This window comes from Chenopodium album, chromosome 23 (genome assembly GCF_948465745.1).
Source record: "Chenopodium album chromosome 23, dcCheAlbu1.1, whole genome shotgun sequence".
Taxonomy (NCBI): Eukaryota; Viridiplantae; Streptophyta; class Magnoliopsida; order Caryophyllales; family Amaranthaceae; genus Chenopodium; species Chenopodium album.
The window spans coordinates 32332524-32351106 of record NC_137856.1 but is presented as its reverse complement, the minus strand read 5'-3'; the positions used below and the strand labels follow the sequence as shown (position 1 = coordinate 32351106).

Sequence of the window (18583 nt, the reverse complement as noted above, 5' to 3'; positions counted from 1 at the left end):
GCTGCGCATAGTTGTGCCTCTTTGAAGTGAGGCGCAGTATATGGGCAGTTAAAAAAATTATGGCTGAAGTTTGCCTCATGTGCGCCTCAGGTTAGCATTAGACACTTTTTGTGCGCCTAACCTAAAACGGCTCGCCTAGACCTAATTAAACGCTCACCCATGATCGCCTTGCGCCTAGGCGTGCTTTTTCAAACATTGGTAAGGAATCTCACTAGTGTTTTTAGTATGAATTAAACCCCCAACCTCAAGTTTATAAGGTACAATATTTTTCACTAGTAATTTTTTTTTTAAAAAAAAAAAAAAAACTTATCTTGATACTTCGGGCCAGTTCACTTCAATTTCAGTTCAGTTCTGTGCAGCTCCAATCAGTTCAGTTTAGCTCCTATTTTTCTTCTCTTATAAAATATTCATTTCAGCTCTATTCAGTTCAGTTCCAATTAGTTTGTTCAGTTCAGTTCAGCTCCAATCAGTTATGTTCAGTTCAGCTCAGTTCAGTAAATGTGAACAGACCCTCCATAGTACGTATTTATTTAAATGGATTTATGCTTTTTACGGAGTACAATTTTTGACAACTATTACTACTCCGTACATTCTCGTAGAGGAAACATTCCTCCTCTAAGCCTGTAAGGTTATACACCCTGGTGCAAGATTGTACGATGCACCTAAAGATATTTTGTATTAATTTAATATCTATCTTTTAGTGCACTTAAGGTATGTTCTCATACGATTATTTTCAGTTCAGTTCAGCTCTAATAAGTTCAGTTCAGTTTAGCTCCTAATTTTCTTCTCTTATAAAATATTCATTTTAGTTCAATTCAGCTCTAATAAGTTCGGTTCAGTTCAACTGAATTCAGTCAATGAGAACAGGCCCTTACTCTACAATAATAGGGGTGTCAAACTGTCATATTGATTATTATCTCCGTTTTTGAATATCTATTTACGGATCGGAGTAGCACTTTTCTACGTTTTCTTGTAGAAACTCCTACTCAAAAAATTATTTGGGATCAGATTAAGTCTTGATAACTATGATAAGGAGATTTTGATACAAATCAATTTGGAACTATTTAATTCAACTTTCAAGTAAGGTTAGAGTCATTTTTGCCTTTTCCAAAAATGAAAATTTTCTTGACTTATAAAATTAAAAATTTAAAATTATAAAATAAATAAGGAAAACTAGCACAGGAAAGTTCCATGAAAGCCAACAATTGAAGACTAACAAGTAACAACTGGTCAACAGTATAGAATGAACATAGTCAGGAAATTAGATTTGTTCAACACTTTTTATTTTTTTATTTTTTAAGGATGTATTGCCATTTGCCATATTGGTAACTCCACCACCCCACCGCTAAAAATCTCTGTTTTCTTTTATTTTCCTTTTAAACGAAATAATTAATGGTAATTTTATTTATAAATGATATTCATAATCTTGACTTTATTGCTTTCCTTATTTGAATAATTCTATGCGGGCATGAAACACGCTACCTATTGATCAATGTTACTTGTACAAAATTTCCCTTTTTTTCCTTTTGTAGTTGGGAAGTAGGAGAAATCTAATTAATATAATTATATAGTTTTTCCTTAAAAAAAAAAGAAGTAATTATATAGTTTTGTCAAAGTTTATTTGTTTTAACCATTTGTGTCATCAATGACGAATTGACAGCTATTCGATCTACAATTATATGATTTATCATCTTTGTTTATTACTTCGTATTTTATATTAAGTTTGAGTTTAACTATTATTTTACCAAATGTTTATTTAAAAACTCTTTTTAACTCAAAACTTGTATAGTAATTTATACTAGCTAAAGTCATGGTTTGGAACCAAACTTCGAGTTGCAAATATGTGGTGTTGGTTATGACAAATTGTGTGTTTAATAACTAGTTAGGGCTTGTTCTATTCAGCTTAATTCCAGTTCAGTTCAATTTAGATTCAATCAGTTCCTTTCCTAATTTTTTATTTCATAAATAATTCATTCCAGCTTTATTCAATTTACTTCAGTCCCAATCAGTTCAGTTCAAATCAGTAAATCGGAACATGCCCTTAAAGTGTTGTTTGGCAAACACTTATTATTTGTTAGTTAAAATCTATCGTAAGAGTTTAATTGTGCAACTATTTTTTTCATAAATTGATTATCAACTGCCTAGGGAAATTGTTAGCGTGAGGCATGACATACCAACATCAAAAATTTTGACTACACATAAAGCATTTATTACAGGTGGTAACAACTAACGAATAATCTAAAATAAAACAAAATTAATGAAATAGAGTTGATCACACGATCACATGATAATGAATAGTGGAAAAGTTGAAAAAATGGATCATTAACTTATGAATAACATGAATGGTCTTACTATTTGATTTAATATTGGGTGATGACATTAGGAGCTCTATAAATTAATTAATTAAATACAGCATTAGGAGGTATAGTATGACATATCAAGATGACATGAGCATCATGCATTTCATGCCTTCTTTTGTAACCAAGAAATAGTTTTGTGTTTAATTACAAAGTGGATACAACATAATGCTTAGTCAGAAGAAAACGACTTTAGGAAGCTTCTTCAAAGAAGAAAGATCCCGTTTTTCTCAAGGTGTTGCAATTAAATAATTTTCATGACTATCGCTTCTTCTTTTTCACAAGGGGTTATAAGGGATAAAAGTTATCAATCTATTGTTGCATAACAAGAGCATATTGATTAAGGGCCTGTTTTCATTGACTGAACTCAACTGAGCTGAACTGAACTGAATTGAAATGAATATTTTATAAGAGAAGGAAATTAGGAGCTAAACTGAATTGAAATGAGCTGAGCTGAGCTGAACTGAACTGAACTTCAACGTAAGAAAACAGACCCTAAATACACCAATAAAATATAATGGATCACATTACGTCACTTTGGGTTTTCATATTTAGTGTACCATTGAAGTCATTTTAGACTTTTAGTACCACCATTTGTTATTTTATTACAATATCAATTAGTGGCGAGTCTAGAAAAAATATTTAACGGGTCAAAATGTACAGAGTATTTGATAAATTTTAATGGAGTCATTTGATACAAATATAAGCAATTTATTGGAAAAGAAAAAAAATAATTATATTTTAGTACACAAATATAAGCAATGGTACAAATATAGGCTTTAAAAGTATACTTTGTTTCCTCAAAAAAAAAAAAAAAAAAAAAAAAAAAACTATTGTAGTCATCTTTATTCGATCTTTAGTAATCCGTACAATAAAAATTATTTACAATACTTTGTATTTTTCTACTACTAATGCTACAATTCACAACTTAATAGTATGAATATCTAATCCTACTGTATTTCATAGTCCATTTATTTACAGGTTATAAGTTTATCTCCAGTGATGAGACTCATGTTTGAGTATTGAAATTTCAAAATGAGTTTTTTTTTTTTTTTTTTTTTTTTTTTTTTTTTTTTTTTTACCTCCAATAGAAGAATGGTGATATTCAACCCACTTCTCAATTTAACAACTCATGCGAAGTCTAATTTCCCAATTGTGAGACTCTCTAAAGTATACCTAATATCACTTTCAATTTATGGCCCACCAAATCCATATTGTAAGTGTTCAATACAAATTGCAAAAGGAAGAAGAATAAGAAAACCAGTGGTCACTGGTCACTTGGTCAGTGCTCATTGAGTTTTTAGAATGTTAATTTAATGGGAACAATTGTTTACAACAGGCACCAGTGGTCTAGTGGTAGAATAGTACCCTGCCACGGTACAGACCCGGTTCGATTCCCGGCTGGTGCAAATAAATGTGTAAAGCTGTGATGAATTCTGCGCACAATGTGGCAACTTAGGGTCTGCCACCATCTTCTGATATTCCAGAAGAAGTTTAGTGTGCATCTGAGCTTTCTTTTTTGCTCAACTAAACCTCGTATTATTCCTGCTCTTCGTGCACAAAACGAAGGCACTCAGAGTTCCGGAACAGAAGCAAAAAAAATAAAAAAGGATGTGCAGTATGAAATAATTGTAAAGGCAGCAACGAGTTTCACTCGATCAATACTTGCACGAAACTCAGTTCACATAAGCTTGTTCAACACCATCCCAAAACAGTAATATTTGCAAAGGCAGCAAGCCAGCAACGGGTTTCACTAAATCAATACTTGCACGAAACCCAGTTCACATAAACTTGTTCAACACCATCCCAATATAGTAATATTGTAAAGGCAGCAACAGATTTCATTAAATCAATACTTGCACGAAACCCAGATCACATAAACTTGTTCACCACCATCCCAAAACAGTAATATTTGTAAAGGCAGCAACGGGTTTCACTAAATCAATACTTGCACAAAACCCAGATCACATAAACTTGTTCAACACCATCTCGAAGCAATAAGCTCACAAGCTCAATAGTACATGACTAATAGTAATAGGTAGGGATAATCCTCTTTAGAATACATACTAAGCTACACCTAAGAACCCAGCTGCTTTATATAAAATGTGTCCAGACTGCAAACTCTAACCACCTAAATTAACGAAGATACAAGTCATACAACAACAAACACAGCTGAATAACATGCTCTTATGCGTGGCTGCGTGCAGTCAACTTCTTTATACGCACGCCTCAAAGGTTCCGTTTTCTTCATCAAGCATTTGGACAACCTGGGCAACACCTTCTGCAATTTCCTTTTGGATGGTACCACTAGGCATATCGAAGGTCCTTCGCCTCATGGAAAGTGATTTCCCATCAGACTGGGGTTCCACCACATCAAGCATTGCCTCCAGTTCATCCACCATTGACCTCTTTGCAGCTCTCACCATCACATCAACTCCCTGACCATTAACAAAAGCAAGATTATTAACCCCTCTATAAGCGTATAGTCTATACTGAATGTAGATAAAATGAAAGGAATGCCAAATAAATCAGAACTCAGGATGGCTCTGTCAGGTGAGTCATTTTGGTTTTTGGGGGTACAGAACCATTTTAGATTTCTAAATTTCCAGATTAGTATCGAGTTGGTTCAAAGATAGGTGTTTTTTCATAGCACAAGCCTAACTCAAATTAAAATCAGTTTCTGGTCATTCAAATTAGGTGGAGGCAGATTTACATGAAGGTACAAGATTAACAAACCAAGGTACTATCAGTGAAACGAGTTCTCACCTCGATAGCATCCACAGTGAGGAGCAGAACGATAATTTTCTCCGAGAACTTCTGACGCTCCTCAGCATCACGGGAAACATGGCTACGGTAGGAGAAATTGTGGAACATTGCCCTGAGTTCCTTCAACTTGGTTTTTGCAATTGCCAGCTCACGAAGGGCACGAAGGGCCTGAGATCTACGAATAAGATAAGCCCTAAAGCTATACTGGATCAAAGCTGCAGCATCCACAGGTGATAGTTCTTTCTTTTTCCCCTTGCCATTGGCAGCTCTTTTGGCAAAAGCCTATGGCACCAATACAACAAAATTACGTATAAGACAATTATGGTATGCTCTGACCATCTTCCTATCAAAATAACATAGCACCATGTTTAGGGAGAAGTGGTCCAAAATTTAAGAGCAAATAATTGTAAAAACAGCAAAACAGAACATGGGGCTAGCAATGAGTAAATAGTAACACTCAAGGATTTTTAATTAGTATACTTCATATTAGATTTCTACAACAATGTAGGATCTGTCACCATGAGAACACCAGGAGCTGGACACCTACAGAGCATATATGATTTTTTACCAGTCCTATTAATCGGAATACTTTTTGGAGGTGGCTTCACTGACCCATGTGATATGACTGATATCCATAGTATCAATGCAAGTACCAAATACTCCAAGGTGACAACAACTCAAGCTCAAAACGAGCTATTATTGAATTTGCAAAGACATCAACTTACGTTAACTATTACAGTATATTGAACCAACATCAGAAAACTTTTTGTTAGAAAGTAGAACATACACAAATAGCTGAAAACACCTTTCTTTTGATGCTAGATGAAGCTACATATGAAAAACTAACACAATTTCTAGAAAATTGGAAAGGAAGGGTTAAACCAAAACTTTAAACTGACCAGAGGACCTAAAGTCGCTATCTCATTTTGTGTTTTTGGAAAATGGGATAAATCAGCCCACGCATTCACCACCAGAAAACACATTGCTAAACAGAGGTATAAAATATATTGGATGAATGGAAATCACTGCTTATAAGCTCTTCCATTTCCATACAATGAATTTCGCTTCTCCCTTGAAACCAACTGAACAAGAAGAACATTCTCATCTCTACTCATTTACCATAGTTCACACGTTATCATCACCAATGTCCTGCATCAATGATTTGAGGTTTCTTTCCCTAGTCCAAACTCTCATTTGCCAAAAACAAGTAACAACTACTGAAAAAGCCGCCATAAACAACGAATCAATCAAAACCCTACATAATCCTCTAACATTATCATATTCCTGTGAGATCAACATCCCTACTAGTACTAGATCAATCATTTTTACAGCATTGCAGTCTACAACCTCTTAAGATCTTCTAACACCTCAAAGACCACATACCTCAACATCTTATCTTCGATTCGAAGTTCATCACTTTCAAGCTCAGTGTCCACCATATCAACACAACAAAAACAGGTATATCTACTTACATAGCCTAGCAACTCACCCTAGGTTCCATTTACCCAACACCATTGTTCATCAAACTATCAACAACAATCCATCAAAATACTTCAAAATCATATATTATACAGCATTTCAAAACACCATTAAATAAAATCAAATAATCTACTCATTTTACTACATCACAACTTCAATTAAACCAAACAAACACAAAAATGTATACATAAAAAAACATAAAATTATACCTGACGCAAAACTACAGCTCTTTGATCAGGTGATTCTTCGATCTCAACAATGCGCGTAGCAGAGGAACCCTTCTCACCACCATTCTTCTTCTTCTTCTCAATCTCATTCTTCTTCTTGTTATCACCACCAATAGTAGCCTTCCACGTGTAAACCCTCTTATCATCTTCCTTCCCTTTAATCTCAGTCATCCATTGATACTTTCTCTCTCCTCTCTTCCCTTTCTTGACATCATCCCCTTCAATCTCCGCCGTCCACTTGTACTTCTTCTCAACATCCCCTTTAATCTCAGCCGTAAACGAGTACTTCCTATCCAACTGCTTCAACTCCTTCTGCTGCTTCTTCTCCTTCTCCTCCTTCTCCTTCAACAGCAGAAGTCGGTCGAACTTCGACTCGAGCGAGCTGACTCGGTCGGAGATCTTCTTCAGGTACGACTCGGACGAGTCAACTCGGCGAATGACTCGTTTGAAGGATGAGCAAAATGGGGTTGATTCGATCTGGATTAGATCGGAGATTGAATCAAATGGGGTTGGGAAAACGAGTTCTTCATCTTCTTCGAAGGGGATTGGAAGAGGAGGGAAGAAGGGGTTTATGGAGAGGGATTTTGGGGGGAAAATGGTGGTTTCAGTGATGAAAAATGGGGATGATTGTTGGATGATTTCGAATTTTTTGTAGCTCATTGTTTTTTTTTTGCAGATTTTTTTTTTCAGAGGGGAAGAAGTAGGAGAGAGAAAATGAGAGATGAAGAAGATAGATAGATGATGATGATTGAAAGGGAAATGTAGCGATTTAATTATGAGGGGAATAAATGGTGGGGGGTAATTAGGGAATTTCACCTCTTTTTAACGAGGATTTCACGGCCAATAGATTGCGGAATTTGTATGATGCAATTAAGGGCTTGTTTACATTTATTGAATTAGAATGGACTTAGGGCCTGTTCACATTTACTTAATTTCAGTTCAGTTCAGTTCAGCTCCAATCAGTTCAGTTCAGTTCAGCTCTTAATTTCCCTCTCACATAAAATATTCATTTCAGTTCAATTCAATTCAGTTCAGTTCAGTTCAGTTCAGTTCAGTTCAATTTAGTTCAGTTCAGTAAATATGAACAGGCCCTTAACTGATTGGAACCGAGTTGAACTGATTGGAGCAGAACTGAACTGAACAAAGCTGAAATGAATATTTTATGAGAGAAGGATATTAGGAGCTGAACTAAACTGAAATGAATTGAAATGATTGGAGCTGAATTGAACTGATTGGAGCTGAACTAAAATTAAGTTGAAGTGAACAGAGTAACAGACCCTAAGTCCTTTCATACCATGTATTATTTGTGTCTCAAATTAATTGTTTCACACTCACACGGTCAAACCTGTTATTTTAATATACAGAGTATGTATTTATTGAGTATATATACATTGTATATTTGTATGTCGTATTAGATTGATTGTAGTATTTGTAAGTAACTTAACATGGCTAATGGTAATGTTTTGTATTAGTCATTGGTCTTTTAACTAAAGCAAATGTGCTCCGTATGTGAATGATTAAGGGAGATTTTCGAGCAAAGCCTCTCAAACAATTAGAAATAGTATATTGAGGATAAAAATGGATGTGGGTTGTGATGGCTGGAGCCTCCTTGATTTGGGGTTAGCTAGACTTAGCCCATAAGCTACATGTTGTGAAGTGTCAAATGTTTCTAAAGATCAACCAATGTGAGGTTCAAACTCATGTACCACAACATCTTGTTGTCATGGTATGTTTGCATGTCTAAGTTACATTTACATATTTTGTATATTTTGTATGCTTTTGTTATGTTATTTGGTGTCTAATCATGCAACCTCACGTTTCTTTCAAATAAATAAAGTATTTCTAGTGCAATATGTAAAATAATACCGAGTATGTTATATTGTATTCTTCCATACTAACACAAATTAGTGTCACTTGTATAAGAATATACTCCCTCTGTGTTTTTTTAAGTGTTACAATTTAACCGACATATAGTTTTAGACAATTTAATTGACTTAAATAAAATAAGAGGTAAGTGAGGTAGTTGGAGTATTTAAAAATTGTAAAAGAAAGATAGTGGGGTTAATAGTTTATTGAAAAGTAATGAATATAAGAGGAAAGATATAATTAAAAAAGTAGTAGTGAATTTGAGTGGGGACCATAAAAGGAGAGAGATATAATATTTTAAAGTAGCTTTTTTACTAAAAATAAATAAAAAGTGTAACATTTATTAAAATACGACACTTATTAAAACAGGTAAGCGAATTTTCACTCTAAACTCACAAGGCACAAGGACTCACAAGAGTCACAACCTTATATAGTTATATTCCGTACAATCTTTATCATTGCACCGCATACTATTAGAAAATTTGGCTTCTTTTTGCACTAGTAAAGGAGATGATTCCTTTTCTTAAAAACTTTCCCTTTTTGCCCTTTAAGAAATTAAAAGGCTACATTTTCACATGTATATTTTGGACGGTTGTGATGGAGTTGATGGGAACCAAGTGTGGGCCACGTGGGTATATCCGACAAATAATAGTTGTCTGAGTGGGGCCCTTAAATCTACTTTTATTTGAATTTAATATCCAATTCATACCCCTTTTAAGTATAGTTGTGTTAATGTTTCTCTCTCATCATTTGGTGGGGATGTCTGATGTTTTGCTTGGTTTACGTCTTGATATTCCTTTGACTCATCCTTAATTTCTAACTTCATTATTTGTGGATTTAATTTGTGAGTTTATCTTTGGTTGGTTTAGTTTATTTAATTGACACTTCTCTACGCCACTCCACTCTTAAAGTCTTCATGTTATGATTGTTATCCATTCTCACTATTAGGGGTGTACAAAAACTGGCCCGAAACTGAAAACCGACCTGAACCAGACTTATTGGGACCGGACTTTATCCGGACCTGTAGATTCAGATCCGGTCCTGACCTTGAAATTCAAGGATTCCGGGTTTCAGGTCCGGTCCGGGTAAAACCCGGAATTTCAGGTCCGGACTTGAAACCGGTAAAACTACTTTTTTTTTTATTTAATAAGTCTAAACAGGTCCATAAACAGGTCTAAACAGGTCCAATCAGGTCTAATTAGGTCCATAACGGGTCCGCACAGGTCTAAACAGGTCCAAATAGGTCTAAACAGGTCAGCACTTTCATATTATTTTTTTTAAAAAAATAATCAGGTCTATTCAGGTCCAAACCCGGACCTGTTGATTCAGGTCCGGTCTCCGGTCGTTAAAAATCAAGGATTCAGGTCCCGGTCCATTCAGGACTGGTGTACCGCCCTACTCACGACTAGGGGTGTGCAGAAATGGACCTGGACCGAAAAATCGACCGGGACCGGACCGAAATTGGACCGACCCGTCCTGGACCGGTTGATTCTGGTCCGGTCCTCACGAATTGGGGATTCTAGGTTTCCGGTCTGGACCGAAAAGCGTATTTTTGTAATTTTTTGGGTGAAAAATTTAAATTTTATGTTTAAATTTAAGTACAAAACTCATAATTTATAAATTTTAGGTGCAAAATAGGAAAGCACTCAAACAAAATAAGACGTTGAAAAATGTATATATATATATACTAAGATACTAAATAAAAAAAAATCCAAACCGGAATAAAACAGGTTTGGACTGGAACCCAGACCGGTTGATTACGGTTCGGTCCCGATCCCCAAAAAACTTCGATTCCGAGTTCCGGTCTGGTTTTGGATTGGTGCACAGCCTACTCACGACTACCCCGGTTTACAATTTATACAGAGTATTAGATCTGGCAATTTAGTAGGGTAGCGCAATGATATTAAGATCATTGTCAAACTTAAGGGACTCTTAATGGACGAGGCCTTCAATGAACAAGACAATTGAAAAGAGTCGACATAGGGCTAATTAGCTAAAGTATTTGTCCAATTTTTGAATTCATAAATACTTATTTATGACTTTGTCCAATATTTATTTTAATTGATACTTTGTACATTATCGACCCGTTATTGGCCCGTCACCCGCATTGACTTGACCCGCTATTGACCCTTTAAAATATGACCCTCTTTGACTCGACCCACACTGACCCTAGCTTAACTTCAATTGATTCAATTTTTGTATAATGTAACTTTTGTCCGACCTCAAATATAATAATACTTTTCATTTACTTATTAATAAGCAGTGGCGGATCCAGGATTTGGATAATGGGGGTACGAAATTAAGTTTAATAAAAATTTTTTTACAAAATACAAAGTAATATGTCGAGCGTAATAATTTTTTCTTAACTAAATTTTGAGTTAATAAACCATTTAATTATTGCATTAGTATTTGTGTGTATTATGCACCTTCTTCCGACAACAAGGCTTATAATTGAGTAACGAAATATTTTTTTAAAAAGAGATTGTCTAAGAAACTTGTTATGGTAGCAATAGATCTCTTTGATCAAAAGTACAAGTTGGAAAAATAAACAATATCACCTAAGAGACCTGTTATTTTAACAACAGGTCTCTTTGTTCAATTAGACTACAATGGAATATATATCATCTAAGAGACCGCCTGATACCAGTTTTAAAATAGGCGGTCTCTTAGAATTTAATACTTGTGCAACAAAAAAGGCGCTGGTTAGGCTGTTGTGGTAGGTAACAGTATCTAAGAGACCGCCTATTAGAAACAGGCGGTCTCTTTTTGTATCAGTTTTTTTTTTTTTTTTTTTTTTTTTTTTTTTCCCTTCCTGCGGAATGGGGGTACAGTTGTAACTCTATGTACCCCCCTAGATCCGCCACTGTTAATAAGTAAACGACATAGGACAAAGATTAAATTCTGTATTATATAATGACAAGGTTTGGAAACAAAGGTAAGGAAAATTAAGACCCACTTCCAATAACGCAACTCAATCCTTAACAAGTTAACAAGCACACACGTTTAGGGTTGCGACCTCGGCCTCCCATTGCTTGCCTTAGGCTCTTAGCTAAGCTATGCTCCAATTTTGCTAAAATAAAACCCGTTGGATTAAATATGCATCCAACCTCAAAAATATATCAGTTGTTCTTAAAATATCAATTGTCTGATTGTCTCACAAATTGTAAAGTTGTAACATGTCAAACTAATTAGACAAAAAAATAAATAAACAAAAAACAGTAATAATAAAAAAGTTTTACCCCCCAAAATCAAGAAAGTGAATCTAATAGGGGATGCAAAACAACTTTGTTGCGATTGAAAGAAATCATCAAGGTCCCATCTATTTTCTGCAATTAGAAATTTAGAATTACCCTTCTTTCTTTTTCTTGCTGTAATAATCTCTCTTATGTAATAGGTTGGTCATAAAATACAAAGAAAACCCAGTTAATTTTGCAACATGCTCAAAAAATTCATTAACGTTCAACCTTCTGAGCTCAAATTCCCATGTAAGTTCCTCCATTTTTCTCTCTTCTTAAACATTTCTTTCTCTTTTTTATCCTTTTGTAGTCAATCTTATTAACTTACATTGTTCTTGTGTTGTTCTGCATTGCAAAATTTATTGGGGTTTTTTCAGTTCAATTGAATAAGCTGAGTATAGTTTGGATTGAATTAACCAACAAAATCGATCATAATGTTGTCTTTAAGGTACCCCTTTCTCGTAAAATTTAAGAACTTTTTGTTAAATTATGTGTTGGGTGCTGTTAAATTTATTGGGGTTTTGTGAAATTTCAAGGTTAAAACAACACATCCCAAAAAATATTGTGTTCGCCCCAATGTGGGTTTGATCTCTCCTGGCTCAACCTGTGTTGTTAAAGGTAAATTTTCTATCATGGGTTAATTTACGCAAATTTTGGGTTGTTTGTTGAATATGCTGATTAATTAGAGTGTTATTATGTACATTATTTGCCCGAGCGTACTTAGTTCTAGGTACACCGTACACACAAGGCTATATGCACCCTTTTGCTCGACTCTAGGTACACTCGGGTGTATAATGAATTGTGCAAAACTGTACAATTTCCCAAGTATTTAAGTGTTTAATTCAACAACGTATCTGTTCTTGGTTATTTGATCTTGACATTGGATGTTATTTAGTTAGTATGCAAGCTCAAAAGGAGTTTCCTGTTGGTTTGCCAAAGGACAAGTTTCTAGTCCAAAGTATGATAGCACCAGTTGGGTTGAGTGCAGAAGCTATAACCTCTGATATGGTATGATCAATTTTTTTCTTAGGCTGATGAATTGTTTATTGAGGATCATTGGAAAAAAATAAAATAAAAGGAAATGGGTGTTGCGAGTTTTCAATTAGTGTGTATGTTTCATGTCTGTCATTGTAGTTCAGAAAAGATAAAGACAATGATGTTGAGGAGTTAAAGTTGAGGGTAGTCTTTATTACTGCGAATCCACCATCCCCTATTCCCGAAGTTTCAGAAGAAGATTTTTCGCCTGAAGCAAACGAGCTTGAGAACCCGGATCACAAAAATCATATCATGGAATTGTTTGATGCTGTAAGTGCTACTTTCTGCTGTTAGGATACATTTCAAAATGCTGCTTGTGCATTTTTGGATCCTCAGGTTGTTTTACAAGCTTTGGTAATTTAATTGTGTGTTTCAGGCTACAAGTGGATGTGAGCTCCAAGATCAATCCTCCAAGGTTTAAAATCTTGCCACTTTCTTAATGTTACATCAAAATTACTTGTTTGAAGCTGTAAGAGATCGTGTTTGAAGCTCTAAAAAGTCACACATTATCATCTTGTGATTTTCTTAGTATTTTAGTATCTTTAATCATCAGTCATTAATCACTTGTTAGGAGGAGTAAATGGGGGCATGTCATTCCTTGTGGATTCATTAGGAGGTCATTTCCCTTAATTCCACTTCCATCTTGTGAAATTGAGTGTAGACCAATAGAACTGGTGTAACTGTGAAAGCATGCTGGTGGAAACCAAGGCTAAACGCTTAAACTCATATACATATACGCTATTCTCAATTCTCATTAGCTCTATTTTCCTTGTTGGATTGATTTCTCCTTAACACGTCATTTAAATCAATGAAGCAATGCATGATTAATTGTATTGTTGTATCTAACCAGGAATCAAACACTGACACAGAGGACGAAGATCAAAATTTCAAGGTGATAACTCTCTCGCAATTGTTAGTTAATGCTCATCATGTAAAACTCCATTGGTGGTGTACTATTACTCCAATGATGGTCATGCATGTCAGACCTAATAGTTCTTTGTTTTAGATGCTTCCCCACTTTATTGCCTTTACATTTTGAATGCTTGGGTCATGTGGTTGAATATAGTTTCAGCCAATTGTTTATAATATTTTATTGCATCATTGATGTCACTGCAGAATTAACTCTCTGGTTTTTAAATTCAGGATTCAAATTCGACATTCGAACCTGAAGAGCAGGTTTCTCAGGTACAATAACTTAAATATCTTGATCTTAACTATGCATATGGAAGTAGCCTTTTCTCTTAATATATCACTTCTTTTATGGCATACCTAAATTGTAAATGATCATAAAAGTCTTCATTAAGTTATTGCTTATCATGATTCCTGTAGAATTCCATCACTTTTTCTGGGTGTGAGCTGTGTATGGTATTTAGAGTTGATATCAGTGACCTTAGCATCATTTAGTTTACTTTATTATTTGGAAGATTACCAATCTTAGCATAATACCGGATGATTAATGGAAAAGAAGTGTTGATCAACAGGTAATATCTCAAGTAGGTTGATTTTTAAATTAATAAATCCACAAAGCCAAATGAAAACGCTAAAATCTTTAAGGGGGACTTAATTCTTTTAAGTTTCCACTTATCAATCCATTGCAAGCTGATAATACCTGAATGTAAGTTCTAATTCTCTAAAGATTGCTAAGATCTATTTAAGCTAGTCATAAGTCAGTCGTGACACAATTGCAGGAAGAAAGTATAATTCCTTTGTAAGAGCTCGCTCTTCTAGCAATCTCTTTCGTTCATGCTCCTTGTTCCTGAGCTCTTCCAATTATGAGGAATTCCCTCTTTTATAATTGGCAAAAATTGGCGGTAGGATAATATGCTATAGAAGGCAACCAGATAAATGTCGTTAAGCTATCAGAGATTCAGAACTCGCTGTGAACAAAATATATGAAAAACTCTCCTTGATGTGTACTAATAAACGTTATAGTGTATCATGCATATGATTCACACAAACTTATGCTTCTTATATCTAAATAATGTCTACAGTTGATGTAAAATTATTTGATGGTCAATCGTTTCAGGACTGGGATAGGGTTTGTCAGCTTATCGGCGAAAGGACTTTCTTGATACAAGAAAATCAGGAGCTGCAGAACGAAGTGGTTTGTCTTGAAATCACTGCTTTATTTTTTCTGTTTCGGTCTGTGTCATCAGCAAATTGTTTCCCTTTGTTGCCTTGTTGGTATATGATCTAATTTAGTAGCTGGGGCTTACACTTTTCCTTTGTTGGTATGCGATATCTATTACTCAATACCATATAAACCAAGTTAAAATGCTTTCCGAGTTTCTGTTATTTCTAACAGTTTAAAAAACAAGCATTTGTTGTGGCTTGTTTGGGCTGAGATTTGGATATTCTGTCCCTTTCTTCTGTAGTGCTACCTATGCTAAATTAGTAAATTTTGTAATAAGTATTAACTAATTCTTCTGAAACTTAACCTGTGTTGAAAAAATAAAGTCAATAGCCTCTTTAGAACTTTAGACTGAAATCCTTGCAGAAAAAACATAATATCTTTGGCTAACATGATTTTTTTTTTTTTTTGGACAGGAAATTATTAGGAAGCAAATCTTCAGGAGGACTAGCAATGGCCGTAATGTAGTTCCACTCGTGCTGTTAGCCTGTTTCCTTGGCTTTCTTGTTGGGTATGTGATTAAGTAGCTTTCTGCAGTCCCGTAGGAAATCTTGCCATCACCATTCACCATTCACCATTCACCACTGTGTATACAAGCGACAACTTGTCACTTATTTTTCTTGATGTAGCTAATTAGCATTTTACTGTTATCCTTTTTGACTTCAAATTAATGATCAAAGATCTAGTTCTCTGAAAGATAATCTCTGGCTATTACTTTACTTTCTGCTTTTGCTTTACTCCGTATCTAAATTGTAAGGAATATGCCCACGTATTAACATTTTGTTCCTAAGTGATTGGGGTCCTCTTAAATAAGCATGTACTCTGGTCACTTTACAAGGATCATAACTCATAAGCGGGGGGATAAGGCGGATAACCCTAGTAAGAGTCAAGGATTTGGTCAATGTCAAAACATAATTTAGTACACAATTTTTGTGTTAACACTTTCATAATATAGACTGAGAACATCAGCAAAGAACATCACATACTTGAAGAAAACATCACATTACATAAAAACAAGATTAATTCTGTAAAAATTCTAACAATTCCGAAAAAGGTAATGTATTTTAAGTAGGAGTAAAAGATAAAGCAGGTGAATGATATTCTGGAAAATCATGAAAACCTGCCATCAGAGAAATGGTCCCTATTCCTATCAAACCACCCCAGAAAAGAAACCTGAAACAGCAGTGAGTATTATTGGTAACATAATCATCTTCGTCGTCATAATCCTTCTCTGCTTTTTCTCTGTTGTCATCCTTCCGATCAATTACCCTGATTATTTCCACCTCGTCCTTGATCGTTTCAAACATTCCAACTTCATCCTGTTCATCAGAAATACACTTCTCTGCATTTACTACCCTGTTTTCAGTAAAATCATCAATTTTAATCAATTCTTTACCCTCTTGTTCCTCCTCGTCTTCCTCGTTAAGCCCTTCAAAGTCCATTAATCTGTCTTGATCATCGTCTGCAACAAACTCAGAATTCTGATATACCTTAAATCCCACCAGAGGAAATCCTTCTTCCGATTCATGATGGAGTTTATGCACTTCTTCAAGATCATCTTCTTCATCAATACAAGAATCAGATTTGGAACACACAGGGGGCTCAGCAGAGACCGTGAATGAAAAGGTTGGACGGGGCTTTGTCAACTTGCGAATGACAGACTGCATTGTCTGAACCCGATGAACAATCTGGCGCAAGTGATGTTCATCTTCCTGGCCTAAACCCGAGCTTTGATTCGAGGCAATTTCAGTAGTAACAAGATTGTGGATGAACAATAAATTATAATCAATCTCACCAGGAACAAAATCGTAGGGTGTCGTTATGTTCCTTCGGAACGATTCCGAGACTAAAGGAGTTATTTGGGATTCCAAGTTATCAAGTTTCTTGTGCACCCATGAATATTTCTTCTCCATCTCTCTTCTCTTACTGTATCCCTCACTAAATCTGTTACTCTGTTTTTTTTTTTTACTTCTTTCTAATTCTAAGGGTGGTTATATACTTATGTTTGAATTAATAGGCAGTTAAAGTGACGGTTGAAAATTTAGAAATCGTGGCGCCAAACTTGGTAACTGTCAATACCATTTATCCATTATAATGCACGATTTGTTTTTTGGGCCAGAAAATGGTTGTGGGCCGTTTATGGTAGAAGGCTTAGCTTATTAGAGTGTTCTCAGTTCTTACATTACCCCGAGCCAATAACTAGTTGATTCATAATCCTGATAAAAGGTACTCCGTATTAAGAATGCGGGTGCAATGTTGCACTTGTCAACAAACACAAGGCGATGAATGTCCTACAGGCGTCATTATTAAGGTGTATATGTATACACGGGTGTACGGTGTACCACAAATACAATACCTATACGGTCTAATTTTTGCTCCATTTTGATAAAACTCATAGAACAAACCATTACTACTTTAAATATTGTAAGGAGTATCTATCATCAATTCATCATCAACGTGAGTTACGTGACATTGTATAAAACATATTTTGAACTAAATTCGACACAAAGTCTAATTATACTTCATATTTATACATCAAGCACACAAATTAATCATGTCAGGAATATATGAAACAAAATTAAGGGGAAGGGGGTGGAGATTAGGAAGAAGAAATTGACGATCTTAATTATGAGAAGGCGGTCTAGATCTCGGCTTAGGGTAATCTGAGTATATCCCTGGATAATGAGCATGATGTTTGTTAGAAACATGCCAAGAAACAACCGATTTCTTCATAACAACTGAATTTGCTTCTCTTCTATGCATCATTTGCTTCATTAATAATCCTCTATATTTTCGTGGCTTTTGATGAAAGTTTGCAACTTCATGAGTTAGCATTTTCTCTTGTTTGTCAATAGTAGCCAACTTCTCTCTAAATCTCTCTATTACCTGCATTTTTTAATGAACATACTATGGTTAGTTTAGTTACAATTTCTTTACAAAAAGTACGTACTCTCGAACATCAAAATTGTAATTTTAAACTATTCGTGTACAAAAACAACCCACAAACATGTTCAAAATTTATACTAGTATTTTGGATTTATTATAAAGAACATACCAACTAAATTTATCAAATTTAAAATTGTAATTTCAAACTATTCGTGTAGTTTTTAATTATAGATCAACTATTTCAAAAATTATTGATTCAAGTAATTAATAACTAATGGAGAAGGATAAAGTGAAGAACACTAACCTTAAATGATTGGCGAAATGATGAAACTTCAGTATTAAACCCTAAATGACGAGCTTTACATGCATTAATCAAAAGAAAGTAAACCAATGTGCTAATAAGGAGTTTAATCACCATGATAATCTCTGAGATTAAGGATGAGATTAAGCAAACTCGAAAGAGTAACAAAAGTAATACATATAATTATACCAAGAAATGAAAACACGAATATAGAAATCCGACTTAGGATATAGCTATATATATAACCACACTTATTTTCTTTAGTTAAAAGGAGATTAAAAGTAACATCTATATAGATG

General features: G+C 34.7%; 2 protein-coding genes and 1 non-coding gene across 3 annotated transcripts; 2 read left to right on the top strand and 1 right to left on the bottom strand.

The window, feature by feature from the left end:
- The first annotated feature begins 3778 nt into the window (after positions 1 to 3778).
- Positions 3779 to 3870, top strand: LOC145609886 (small nucleolar RNA snoR114). Its single transcript, XR_014106159.1, has one exon. It is a non-coding gene; the product is annotated as a small nucleolar RNA snoR114 (small nucleolar RNA).
- Positions 3871 to 4167: 297 nt separating this feature from the next.
- On the bottom strand, positions 4168 to 7524 carry LOC145609177 (BAG family molecular chaperone regulator 7-like). Its single transcript, XM_081664726.1, has 3 exons — positions 6812 to 7524; positions 5124 to 5405; positions 4168 to 4795 (listed from the first exon to the last, which is right to left on the bottom strand). Exons 1-3 carry the CDS (start codon positions 7487 to 7489, stop codon positions 4574 to 4576), a joined length of 1182 nt encoding a protein of 393 aa, XP_081520852.1. The 5' UTR covers positions 7490 to 7524; the 3' UTR covers positions 4168 to 4573.
- A 4513-nt stretch (positions 7525 to 12037) lies between these two features.
- On the top strand, positions 12038 to 15881 carry LOC145609295 (vesicle-associated protein 1-3-like). The gene is made up of 10 exons (XM_081664813.1): positions 12038 to 12180; positions 12309 to 12379; positions 12468 to 12549; positions 12827 to 12939; positions 13066 to 13236; positions 13343 to 13381; positions 13817 to 13858; positions 14110 to 14151; positions 14993 to 15070; positions 15514 to 15881. Exons 1-10 carry the CDS (start codon positions 12132 to 12134, stop codon positions 15622 to 15624), a joined length of 798 nt encoding a protein of 265 aa, XP_081520939.1. The 5' UTR covers positions 12038 to 12131; the 3' UTR covers positions 15625 to 15881.
- The last annotated feature ends 2702 nt before the right edge of the window (positions 15882 to 18583 follow it).